At 37.5% G+C, this 13,936-nt stretch overlaps 1 protein-coding gene across 2 annotated transcripts in view; it reads left to right on the top strand.

Annotated features, from left to right (window-relative positions):
- LOC145692834 (apoptosis-inducing factor 3-like) overlaps positions 1–13,936 on the top strand; it is a 49,733-nt gene that overhangs the window by 17,031 nt on the left and 18,766 nt on the right. For both annotated transcript variants that reach the window (XM_081768335.1, XM_081768334.1), the window contains 4 exons: positions 2,800–2,975; positions 6,858–7,031; positions 9,506–9,672; positions 13,756–13,880. In XM_081768335.1, the coding sequence (XP_081624461.1) occupies positions 2,800–2,975; positions 6,858–7,031; positions 9,506–9,672; positions 13,756–13,880 (642 nt within the window). The remainder of the gene's footprint in view (positions 1–2,799; positions 2,976–6,857; positions 7,032–9,505; positions 9,673–13,755; positions 13,881–13,936) is intronic.

The raw sequence follows: 13,936 nt of genomic DNA, 5'->3' as shown, positions 1-13,936 counted from the left end.
GAAATACACCCTTCTGTCCCGCCCAAATGACTTCCCTGGAACATATGCTTGCAATTAACAAAATGAAATTAATCATTGCGGGAAACAAAACGAAATTAATCATTGAATAACACTCATTTCTGTCAAAAGTTTTTTAGAACTCTGCGCCCGCATTACAGACTCAGGAAAGCACAAAACCTATTGCCGTGATGACAATTTTCATAGATTTCACAAGGAGCGTCTTCCTAGCTTAGTGATATGCAGTCTTTAAAGAAGGGAAAGAATGCAAATAAAGGCGTGTATGAAGCAATGGGAGCATTTTGTGACGATTATTTTTTCAGGTTCTAAAAAGGTATTTCAGAACAAACAATTGAAAGAGACGGTTTTCGAAATATAAAGCTTGTAAACTTGGTTCCTGTGTTTTCCGTCTGAAAGGAAAGAATATATTACGTCACACAGACTGCTTTAGACAAGGAGAGGAGGAGGGTGAGTTGGATTGAATACCAGCAACATAGGGTCGATGGCGACGTGTGTTTCCGAATGCAGAAGCACACGGCGCAAGAGTTTGTTAGTAATTTGGACTTTAAACTTTTTGTAACATTTTCATTGCCGCGAACTGTACCAGGTTTGATTTCTGTTTGTCCCTGTTCGAGAAAGCACTTACATAACGGTGTTGGGTTCTCTTAGATAAGTTTTACTAACCATTTACCGTTTAGATGATGGAGAACTGAGTTTAGTTTCATTGAACATAAGGGAACTCTAGTCACTGGCTGGCTGCAGGAATGCCTTTTTTTGTGCAGATACAAAATAATTACAGCGAAATTAATATCTTATACCTGTACTATGCTAAATATAGCAATGCATAGAGAATATGTTGATAATTTTTACACTTTAACTACACATTAATATTTTTTTATATTTTTTTTTATGTATAGCTCTCCGTTAATTAACTAGTTGTCGCGGATGGAAATTCAATTTCTGCTACTTTCACGGATGCAAAATACCATAATTCTAAATGACACTATCCTTGGACTACTACATATTTCTGTTGCTTCCCATGTATAATAATAATAGATTAGAAAAAATACCAGATAAGGTAGTTGAACATTTCCTTAATTACGTATCATGATCAGGTAGTGGTATGCATTGCATAATGTTTGCTTTTATAAGGTTGATACATAAATTTACTGAATTGGCATAGTTTCACAGTGCAAACAAATTAGGTTTTGAATATATTAAGTGATGGGTATGTTTGTGATCGCACTAATATTTCATTTGGGATATAAAAACTGATTTTGTAAACTATAGTGCCAATTGAAGGCGGATCAAAATTCAGCTGCATTCTGTTGGTTCAAAAGTCAACACTCCAATCCTTTTGTTGTCTTCAACTCCTGAATTCTTCGTCTCCCGCGGACTGCAAAAGACAACGGGAGGAAGAGTGAGATAGCCGGTCATCAAGGAAAATAAAATCACATTTGCTCACTTCGTACCGTGCTGGAAGTATTGATAATTTGGAATATGACTAATGGTAACCTTCCATATGTCCATCATAATTTTGAAATACCAAAATTCATAGAAAAATCCACTTTTAAACACTATTCATCTTGGACTACTCGGGGAATCCCCGAAGTGTTTTAGCTTTCCTTGCTCTGACGAAAGTACGTAAGAAAGAGGTTATTTTTAGAAATGGTCTAATTATGTAATTGGTAACTTTCACGCAAGGACTATCTAAAATATTGAGTTTCTTGTATATTTTGACGACCTGTGACTCCTCCAAAGTGTCGTAATGCTTGTGTTCGAATCTTTGAAGTCTCAATAGTCACAGGTTTTGACGAAAGCTCAAACCTGCGCCGGAGCTGTACAATTATCTAAGAAAGAAATAGCGATAAACAGTTAACAATGGGAAGTTCATTGCTACTTTATGTATTTTAATATGGTCGCGGCGACTCAGTGGTAGAGCATTCAGCTCCGGTGCATCGTGTCTTTGGTTTGATCCCAGCTCGCACCAAGTGAGCTTTGTTTTGGAGAAACATCGTGTGCATGGGTTCTGCCGTTTCCTCCCACTTTTCCACCATTCCATTCATTTGTCATAATCACCGTCTCCTTTAGCCTAGCCGGCACATTCGTGGGACGTAAAACTCAGATTTCATTTCACATTTTAATTGAAATAGGTAAACTTATATTACGCAAGGCCAACCATTTCGCGTAGTTTTCAGTCAATGGAACAACTCCCTAGGCGCTGAAATTCCACTTTTCGTGAGATGAGTCAAGCAGTGCTGATTCTGGTCAGAAGAAAGATTAGTAATCGTTTGTTGTAATCACCAGATGGCGATATATTGTATCATCTTCTCAATCATGAAGATATTTGAACGAAAGGAATATGAACTCCAGTGTAGAAAGCTCGGCGAGGGAAGCCGATGTGCTGACCACACATCACCCTGAAGGCAAGTGTGTCGTAAGCCGACTGGTAGGCCCAGGCATTGCGCCAGGATTTTTTGTGGGTTTTAAGAGGTGTAATATTTTTTTTTTTTAATGAATTTCTTATATAACTTGTTGAAGAAAATTTTTCCAGCTTTTGATATGGCAATGGTTAATATGATTGAGTTCAGAAGCTGTACTGATTGAGATCTTAATTGTAGTTTAAATTGTGTTTCGGTTAACAATTTCTTTTTGAAGTTTCTTTTATGTACTCTTATTTCACATTGTTCATGATTTATTTCTTAGATGATTGCTATTCTGGTAAGATAATTTCGTAAGAGAATTTAATAAATATTTCTTAAACAAATCTTTTGTTACAAATGTACTGTACATGTGTCTTAGGATGAAGGTGTTTGACCTGGACCAAGACTCAAAAGTTCTTGTGGTGAAGCAGAAGGGGAAAATCTCTGCAGTGGGATCGAAGTGCACTCACTACGGTGCTCCCTTATGGACAGGGGCTTTAGGAGATGGGAGAATTCGTTGTCCATGGCATGGAGCTTGCTTCAATTTAAGTACCGGTGAGTATTAAAGCGATTTTTGTAGCTGGTTGGAAGGGAATTAAGCGTCCCGAATTTCATCCCCGACCGTAACTCGGCACTTAAAACGAAGCCGGAACTGGTAGAAATCGACTACTCTTTCTGTTTTAATTTTAACAAAAATACTATACAAACCAAACACCTTCACGTGGTATACACATGACACTACTTCTTGTCTTACTTAAACAGATACAATCAGGCACATTTCGTTAAAATTAACATGCACCCATAATATATCCTGGGAATCCTAAAGGGTTGTTTCACTCCAAATATGATTTCAACAACTAATCCTGTTGCCTTTGACAGCTAGACAGTAATGAAGAGCTTCGAGTACACAAACAGTTTTTACATAGGATTTCGAGGGCACTTTACAGGTTCGTGTCGATTAATTCCAGCTTCATATTAGTTGAGGATTGAAGGCACCAATCTAAAACTTTATGAATAATTTGATTTTCTGTATACCAAGCTAATTAATATTATTTTCTTTTAGGGTACACTATCTGTTAATATCTCACGTGAGAAGGTAATTTAATAATCGATAATCTTCATTAGCGTCCGTTGTAAAGAACTGTGCAAAAGAATTTTAAGTAACAATGTTATCTAGTTATTTACACATACCTAATGATAACCACGGACACATGGTGAGGTGCATCTTGCATTAACGTCGGTAAGATTAACCGTGGAGGCTCGGAGGCTCATAGATTGCTTACATCTGGTGCGTGGGGCCCCTGGTTCGATCCCCGCCCAAGTAAGTTTGTGGTAGACAACACAGTGTCCGGGGTTTTCTCGAAGGACTCTTTTTCTTCCACATTCTCATTCCACCATTTCTTCCATTATCATTCACTTGCCTTAATAACCTAGAGGGGATTATCATGGGACGTTAAACTGCAAGATTTCATGTCATTTCAAGATTAACCGTGATCATGCAAAAAATTGGGGTAAGTTACCTTAATCTAAGGATTTCTGTATGCTTTGAATATTGATAGTCTGATAGATGGTATTCAGAAAAATGTTTCAGCTAGTAATTGTCATGAAATTATAATATTGTGAACGATAGTTACAGTAGTTAATGTATCATTTATATTTTAACAAATGGTAGGTGAAATTTTTGATGTTTATTAGTAGAAACTGTTGATTATACAGTTCCGTAAAGGTGAAAGTTATCATTGAAACAATGTTGGATCTTAATTAAGCACGACGCTTGTTTCTTTCTTAATTCAACAGCATGGGCCAGTTTGGTATCATATTGCTTGACAGACTAACGTAATTACCACTTGTCTTCAGCTTTCTTAGATAATTCAGTATTTCAATGCCTGAGTTCCTCTTCACTGAGAAAGCTGAATTAAACAAGAATATAAGAATGTATTAGTGGTAAAAGAAGTTTCAGTTGTCTACTGTATTTTTCGTTGCTTGAAACATCTAACGCGCAACAAGTTATCTTTCTATCTGTACCTTAAATCTTCACAACCTACGTTCATCTGTCTACTATTCTAACCTAAAATTATCTTCAAAACTTCATTATTCCATAAGCTTATAACCTCTTTCAATTACAGGAGTTCCTTCGTGGCTAAGAGGTTAGCGTACGCGCCTTTGGCGTGGGAGACCTGGGTTCGATTCCCGGCGGGAGCTCAAGTGGTTCGGATTCCACGTTAATCAGTAGGTCCACGTCTCATATAGCCTAGCTGCTGAACGGGACGCTCAACTAAAATCAACTCAACTCTTTCAATTACAAGGGATGTATGCGAACCGTGACAGCTAGATATTTATGAAAATTGGTATTGTGACTAATTGTGAATCACTAATCATCGTGATGATAGTTACTCGATGCGGAAATGTCTTGTTTATCCGCTACGTATAATACATATACCTCGCAGTGACCGAGTAAGACTTACCGTCCAGTTATACACTAAAAACACTGGAAAAAGGCAGGAAATGAAAAATGTGTAGATGTAACCTGATACCCATGGGAGGCGACATACGGCCAAGAACACGGCAGTGGTGTCCACGAGCAGTGTTGCCACCCCAACAAAAACCTTAGAGTTTTTCAAATAGAATGTGTGCCATTTTATGGTATTAAAACAACTGGCATAAAATGTGAAAGTAAGTAAGCAAACGATAGGTTATTAGTGTTATCAAATAAGGAAGATACGAGGCTCTAAATTTGAGAAATTATGGGGCCCCTACAGACAAGTGATCAAATGTACAACAGCAAGACTGCAGAAGGAACAAATGTACAGTAGCGGGTAAACAAAGCATCTCCGCACAGTGACTATCACCACGATAATTAGCGATACACAGTTAGTCAGAATACCAATTTTCATAAATAACTACCTCTCATGATTCACATAGTCCCTTGTCAGTAACTCTTAAAGAACAAATTACTAACTATAATAACAGCTTTGTATCCATTACGTTGGTAAAGATGTTATCAGACGAAATAATTATAAGTAGCTACATATCTGAGTCGTAACAAAAAGAAAGGAAGAAAAAATTGGTAAAGATGTTATCAGACGAAATAATTATAAGTAGCTACATATCTTGAGTCGTAACAAAAAGAAAGGAAGAAAAAAAATAATGTAGTGTTTGCCTTCCCTGTCGGACTTCTAAACAAATTTGTGAAAGAAACATTCTCAATTGTCAGCGAATCCTGAAATGTCACGGCCTTGAAAATAGCATTTTTTAGATTCCCAGTTTAGGATAGTGCGAATTATATTCATGTTTCATAGTTAATGATTACAGCTTCTGAAAGAAACATTTTACAGCTTCATACTTACCACAATAGAGGATAAAGGAGGAGCGTTTTCGAGAACACGTTCTCACCTTTAGCTTTCTTGAGTCTGAAAAAGGGTTTAAAAGGGAAAAACATGTGGGAAGGTTAAGGGATAAAAATTGATTCCAGCTAAGAATATTTCACCTTCCCTCAGGTTTTTATATTTTTAATTTTTTTTTTCAGACTCAAGAAATGTGTTGAGAGTATGAATTATAGGATTGGGCTAAAAGTGTGTAAAGTTCATACAATAGCTGTAAAAACAATTGAAGAATGTTGCTATATAAAATGATTTTGTATGTTTGTGAAAGTTTGAATTAATATAAGAAGTAATAGTGTTTTGAAGTTTTTTAGATGATGTTGGGAAGCTGATGTGTTTAGGTTTTCAAGGAGCTTTAAGGTATTGAAGATTGTTATATCTGGGAAAGTTGATAAAAGGTAATTGTGAGAAGGAAAGAGTTATATAAATACCTGAAATAGTTGCTTGTAGTTTGGTAATTAGCAGAGATTATTTAGGTACTATGAATCGTAAACAAATTCAGTTAATTACTGGTTCAAAAATTACAAAGAAAATAATTTAGTCTAACAAAGCTGAAAATGGGGACTATTGTTTCTTGAAAAGTTTCCTTTCTATAAGTTGTTGCAGTAAGTATGAAGCTATATCAGGGTGTTTATCGGTCACGAAAAAGTCACGAAATCAGAAAATGGTCATGAAAGTCAAGAAAAAGTCACGAAATTTAAGTTTTGGGTCACGATTTTTTTTTCATCTGTACTAATATAAGTACAGAATGGAATATTTTATTCTATAAGACATCAAAATTCACCAGCAAAAAGGTCTATGGTCGGTTTAGTCGCTACCAAATCGCTAGCAAAGCACGCTTCTTTCGTATCCATGAAAATTCGGCCTAATTCGCACCCAAATTATCCCTTGAGAATGTTAAGAAATTCTATGGTTTGGTACAGAAAAAGTCACGAAATTTCATTTTGAAATTTTAGTAGACACCCTGTATATCTTTTACTTGCTACAGTGATTATATCACTGATTGCAATCTGTACTTCTATAAAAACATCTCATATTGCTGTAACTATTATTCCAGGCGACATCGAAGATTTTCCAGGCCTGGATAGTCTTCATTGCTATGAAGTGAGTGTAGACGAAGGAAAAGTGAAGGTGAAGGCGAGAAGGGATCTTTTGAAGTCGAATAAGAGAGTGAAAGAAATGGCCACGAGAGATAAAGAAGACAATACAACGTTTGTCATAGTTGGAGCTGGTAAGTTATTTTCGTTCTTTTAATTTTCCTTCTTCAAATTCATATAAACAACAAAATATATTGTGTTGATGCGCCTTATCAACTTCTAAATAGACAAAAAACGTTGAAATATTATAACATATCGACAGGGAACATTGTTTGATATACTCTGCGATACCATTAGATTAAGAATGTTGCCAACCCAACATAGTTATGTTTTTTCGAATAGCACTACTTCAGGTTATTACATGTAAAACGAAATATATAATATCTAATTTTTTCTTCAATGTTGCAAACTAAGGACTCCACAGTATCAGAAACGCTGAAAATCAGCCAAATTTTGGAGATTTCTACAACAGTATTAGTGGAAGTGAGAAGGACGTGGTAATGATATCCAAAATATCTTCATCAAATACTACAACCATCATATGATGCGTTTCGAACAACTAGAAACAGTTACTAGGGATTGAAACTTAACTCTCGTGTCTTGCCTTTGGTGTGGGAGACCCTGGTTTGATTCCCGGCGGAAGTTCATGTTCGGATTCCACGTTAAGCTGTAGGTCCGCATCTCATATAGCCTAGCTGCTGAAAGGGACGCTAAACACATGAAATCAAATTCTTCAAAAGAATTTGGAGGAGGGCACAGTGTCTCAATAGTAAAGCGTTTACCTCTGGTGCGTGAGGTCCCTGGTTGTCCCCGACCAAGTAAATTTGTGGTGGACAACATCGTGTCCGTGTGTTTTATCTGGGTATCCTAGTTCCCTCCTACTTTCTTATTCCACCAATTCTTATACCTTAATCTACGTCTCCCTTAGGCTAAACAGCATAATTGTGGGACGTTAAAACTGAAAGATTTCATTTCATTTTCCGATTCATTTCAAGAGAATATCATCCAACGAAGATATAAACGAAGAAACAACGTAGATAGTGAAGATATTCAATATTTTAATTCAAGCTCACCTTTTTAAACCTATTTTCCTTGCTCCTTTTACTCTTGAAAGCGAAGTTTGCAGGTTTTATATACCCTATCTGGCCACAAATATCCGGAAACGTCTAGGGAGACTTTCCACCAGTTTTTGATATGTGACAATAGGAATGGACGTCCAGGCATCCATCAGAGCTGAAGTGAGTTCTTGCAGGAAAGCTGGTCGTCTTGGCTGACTACGTAATTTGCGTTCCAGCTTGTCTTAAAGAACCTCAACGGGATTGAGATCGGGCCTCTCAGAGGGCCAGTCCAGTTTTTGAATACCCATTTCGTCAAACCATGGCTGTGTAAGTCTCGATGTGTGACTGGGGCAATTATCCTGCTGGAAGAGAAATTGGCCTTCACCGAAATATTGCCATAGAGTTGGGATAGCAGCATTGTTTAGAATGTTCAGATACTTCTTAAGAGTCCATGATTTCCACAACACAAACTAAGAGACCCAGTCCAAACCATGAAAAACACCCACACACCATGACGCTGCCAGCACCAAACTTCACAGTCGGCACAATGCAGTCATTGCGGAAGCGCTCGCCAGGCATCCGCCACACCCAGACCAGTCCACGGAGATTCGTCACTCCACAGAACACATTTGCACATGTGCAACGTCCAATATCGGTGAGCTTTGCACCATTGCAATCGACGCTTCGCATTTTGGTTGCTGATGTTCGGCTTGTGTGCGGCTGTACGACCATGGAATCCGAGGGTTGTTTTTTTTTTTTTTTTTTTTTTTTAACTCGGGACGAACAATACTGCTGCTAGCACTAACGTCCGATGCACTTTGAAACTCCAGTGTGATTTCCACTAACGAAGACTTGCGATTTTGTTTCACTACATGCTTAATCGTTCTTTGGCTGCGTTCAGTAAGTATTTTCTGCCTGCCACTTCGTTTGTCGGTCGTTTCATTGCTTCGATATTTCCACTTCATAATTACATCCCCCACAGTGGATTTAGGCCTCTGTAGCATGTCCACAATATGACGAACAGATTTCACACTATGGTGGCATCCCACTGTCACGCCATGATCAAAGTCACTGAGATCCGTACTTACTCATTGTAGCACGATCGCATCACTGTGACCTCCCACACTGCTCCCGATACTATTGTCGCCTTGTCACGCGCCACTTAACGTTACAGGCCTGATCCAGTTCTTCGGAGGATGTCTGGATACTTGTGGCTAGATATCCCAGCCCCCGCCAAGTGAACTTTGTGGTGGACAAACACCATGTGCGTGGCTTTCCTCGGGGTTCTCCCATTTCCACCCACTTTCTTCATTCCACCATTTCATTCATTACTCATCATCACAGTTTCCTTTAGCCTAACCGACATAATCGTGGGACGTAAATCTCAGTGATTACTTTTGGCTAGATAGGGTATATACGAGCACGTATACAGACATTTTCTTTAGTTATATGTTCATTTTGTTCCCTCTCTTGCTTATAAATCATAGTTTTAATTTTATGTAACCACTAAGGAAGAATATATTAAGTAAATGTAATTACAAAACTTACAGGTCCAGCAGGAACGAACTGTGCCGAAGTTCTCCGTCAAGAAGGCTTCACTGGCCGCGTTGTGATGATAACACAAGAAAAGCATCTTCCATATGACAGGCCAAAAGTTAGTAAAGCTATGGATACCGAAATCAATAAACTAATTCTTCGACCGGCAGAATTTTTTGAGGTAATTTTTCCTTTCAGTATTATATTTTCTGTAAACATTTTGGGGAGCACGATGGTTTAGTGGTAGACTGCTTACCTCTGTTCGATTTCCGGTCAAAGTAAGTTTCTGGAGGGCAACATCGTGTCCGTGGGTTTTCTTGGTATTCCCGTTTCTTCCCACATTCTCATTCCGCCGATTCTTTCATCATTCACTTGCTTGAAGGGTTTTCACTACAGCGAAATTAAACTACCGCTAATTTTAGTTTTTCTGTAATATCTTAAAAACAAATGAAAATATTCGAAAAGTAAAAACGTAGTGCACTAGACAATATTATTTTGCATGTGATACCGTTATCACAACTCATTTATCTGCTTTCGATTTGCAACTGTCGATAAATTTAGCATTTTTTTTTTTTTTTTTTTTTTTTTTTTTTTTGCGGGTTGTGTAAATAGCGGCACACCAAATAGCAGATAGGTGAGTTGTGGTCAACCTATCACATGCAAAATCGTATTATCTAGTTCACTACGTTTTTCCTTTTCTAATATTTTCATTTGTTTTGAAGATATTACAGAAAAACTCTCAAATTAGCGGTAGTTTAATTTCGCTGTAGTGAAAGCCCTTAATTAGCCGTCTCCCGTAGCCTAAAGGGAATAATCGTGAAATATTAAACGGAAAGATTCGATTTCCTTTTCTATAAACCTTTTGTAATAACGCTGGTGAACAAAGTAATTGTTCAGGTATATATAGCATTTAGTTTTTATCATTTATAAATATTCGAAAATAGAAGAACTGTTGTTAGGTTCGAATCTGTTATAACGGAAGTTTTGAAATTCAGTATACTCATTCAATAAGATGATTTAACTTTTTGTGTGTACTTTTCTATGCGGAATCCGAATTGGGAGACGAAATTCCTGGAGAGGCTCAATCAATAATCTTTTCAATGAAATCTTCGTCCAGCCGATGTAGCATTTCCAGACAAAATTCCGTACGAGCGATTCTATTAGTGTCTTTTAATTTGTGTACCATGTGTAATTTTTATGGTTTTAGATGCAGCCATTTTCGTAAGACGCGAAACTGTCATATGTGGGACGCCTAGCTATTGAGAAGCATGCCGGGTTGATTTCCTAGGACTGTTCACAAAGCTTTGTCTCACTTGCTCTAGGTCTTCAGACGTGCGGGGACGACCTGAAGATTTGTCTTACGGAACATCCAGTTTCAATAAAAGACTTATGCCACTGATAAATAGTAGGCCTGCTCAGAGGATCTTTACTATACTTTGTACGAAAATTACGTTGCACAGTTGTCGGAGACTTGGATTCTTCAAACTAAAACACCCAGTTAGCACGCTCGGGACCAGTAAAGGCAGTCATCTTTGTTGCAACTGCCGCTAACACTTGCGGTGGCTTATTTCTGAACTAGTGTACTACGTGAGTTAAAACTTGATGTATTTTGCTACAAAACAACACCAAAACCATGTCTGTAAGATAAATGAATAAATCAATATGTTGTAAAGTCCTTTTTGGTATATTCTGTACAACATATATATACTGCTGTCAAAGAAAACAGTTTTAAAAAGGTAACTACCTATTCTGATTTTGTAACTAAAGGAAATACATGGAAAAAACTTCAACAGTTACTTCTTATGTATTACAAATATCCTTGGTGGTATGTTTATCCAAATAACGGTTTGTTGTTTTAACATACATAAAAACACTGTAAACAAGTGTGTTGATAATTATTTAATACTAGCACATAGTAAGAAGTATACAACTAATGGACTGTATTTAGTACACAAAGATTGATAGCTATTTCAATTGAAAAGGAATGTAATTTAGTCCTCCAAGCACGATCTCGGTAGCGCGTTAAATACAAAAAGCTCACTCCCACACTGAAAAAAGATGCTTGGACGCGGCCTAACTGTAAATTTTAAACAAGGGGAGGAAAGGAACCAGAATGCTGAACTCCGGGGTAGAGGAAAAGTCACCCCCAAGAGCCATCTGTCCACAACAATCGGCACTAATAGAGAATGTCACTGACAAAAATTGAATATAAGGCTGACAGACAAAATTAATAATAATTAATTGGCAGAGAACAGAATGGCCCAAACACTTGGCTTGATGCCATTAATGTTTCTGTGACCAAGAAAATACACAGGAGACATTGTGTACAACCTGCTGTTTCCAGGTTTTCTGACGGTTTTCTTCCTCCCACATTCTCATTCTTCCAGTTACTTTACAATCATCTGTTTCCTGTAGTCTAAAGAGCATAATCATGGTATGTAAAACTAGAAATTCAATTGCATTTTTTTAAAAACATTCCCTTTACATACAATTATGGCTTATGATGAATTTTCATAAAAGTATGGATAAAATTGGCCGGGAATTTGAATATTGAAAAAGGAATTCCTAGAAGTAATGAAGCTAAAGTAAGAGGCATTTTTATGGAAAATTCTCCTTGGTAAGGAAATTGTTCCGTAATATGAAGCTTTATGGAACAGGTTAATGAAAAACTATAGTTACCATGTAAGAGCATTTGCGAAAGTTTTTCTTCTTTCTTTCTTTTCGGAAAAAAAAAAAACTAGTAAAATTATTAATGAAATGGTTAGACATGTGGATGTGTACAGGTATAGGGAGCAATATAAAACCATAACTTCATTTCTTGTACTCGCATCAAGACCGTACTCTGAATCTAGGGTCATGTGGTTCGATATATCCTTGCTGTTAAAAGGAACTCTAAACTCAAAATCTAAATCAAATCCGAACCTAGGAGTTACACAGGGTGTACCAGAAGTAGCGACTCACCTTTTAAGTGATCAGTACATTTTTATTATAAATAAGAATGGTATTAAACAAAATTATAGGTACAGATGAATGATGTAAAAATCAAGTGCTTTACAGCATCTAATCCTATTCTCCATTTGGAACTCCATCTAGCGGCCATTAACATCGATGCATGCCTGCATCCGGAGACGCACATTTCTGCATGGATCTCGAGACATCTGTTGATCATGTTCAATCACTACATTTAGATTTTGAAGACGCCAGTACACACAGTTGTGACGGTTCACTGCCCTGACACACAGAACTTGGCCTCGTCTGTCCAGGCTATGTGGTTCTCGAAGTCGGGGTTTTCCTCCATCGTCCACAAGTACCACTCAGCAAACTCGATATGGCGATCGGGATCATCGTCATTGAGTGCGTGAAGCAGGCAAGAATGATACGGGCGCAATTTCAGATCCTTGAGAACCCTGGCAACCGATGACTTCTGGATATTCAGAGTGTGGGACAACCATTGAATCGATTTCGACTTCTGGCGTGACCTTGCAAGTTCCGCCTGTATCAGTCGCATCTGCGGAATTGTTGACGCCTACCCGGACTCTTGGCGTCAATTACACTACCAATGGTATCGAAGGCTTTGCTCACTCTTGTTATTGTCTTCTGCTGTGGCACAGGATCACCGTACAGTTCCTTCATTCGTCGCTTGACTTCCGTAACGTTGTGTCTCAGAAAATAGGCGAACGCATTGGACAGTTTCTCAACAGTCATGCGAGCCGCTATCTTGTAGTGGTGCCAACTGAAAAAAAAAAAAAAAAAAAAAAAACACTATTACACCACAACACAAACAAAACAAGAAACAAACAACATCAATCATACAGCCTAACCTACCGCACCTAACAAGTGAGTCAGTAGTTCTGGTGTACACCCGTTAAGTGTCGACCATGGCAAAGTGAACTAGTACTGTGCTGGCTTGTTACGTGTGGACTATGAAGAATGGCGTCTGTGACGCGTAAGAAACTAAAATCATAGAACCAACCATTTCAAAATGTTAAATTATTGTTTTTTTATTGCATACGTAAATGGTTTTTATTGCTGTTACACCTTCCTGGAAGCATAAAGACTGTGGATGATAGAAAAAATAAAAACATCGTAAATCGCCGTTGTAAAGTTAACTTATTGAAATTCTTGTATGATCAAAAGTCTAATTGCATTATTTTAAGTATATGTATGTGTGTGGTGTGTAGTGGTAATTGGATTAAGTTTTTCAATTCAGAGTCTTAAGTCTAGTACTCTGTCAGTTAGCAATAGCCTTGTTTCATGTTTTCAGCAATATGATATTGAAGTGTTAACAAACACTGTGGTTGAATTTGTGGATCCTAAATCAAAAACTATCAAGATACAACCGGGAGGAGCAGTCAAGTACGATTCTCTATTTATTGCTACTGGAGGGAGGTAAGTATTTGGAATATTTTTAATAAATCATTGAAGTTTCTTTCTTCGTTATATTT

This window comes from Thermobia domestica, chromosome 8, assembly GCF_964235325.1.
Source record: "Thermobia domestica chromosome 8, izTheDome1.hap1.1, whole genome shotgun sequence".
Classification (NCBI taxonomy): domain Eukaryota; kingdom Metazoa; phylum Arthropoda; class Insecta; order Zygentoma; family Lepismatidae; genus Thermobia; species Thermobia domestica.
The sequence above is the reverse complement of the archived record's forward strand: the minus strand, read 5'-3'. Positions and strand labels throughout refer to the sequence as shown.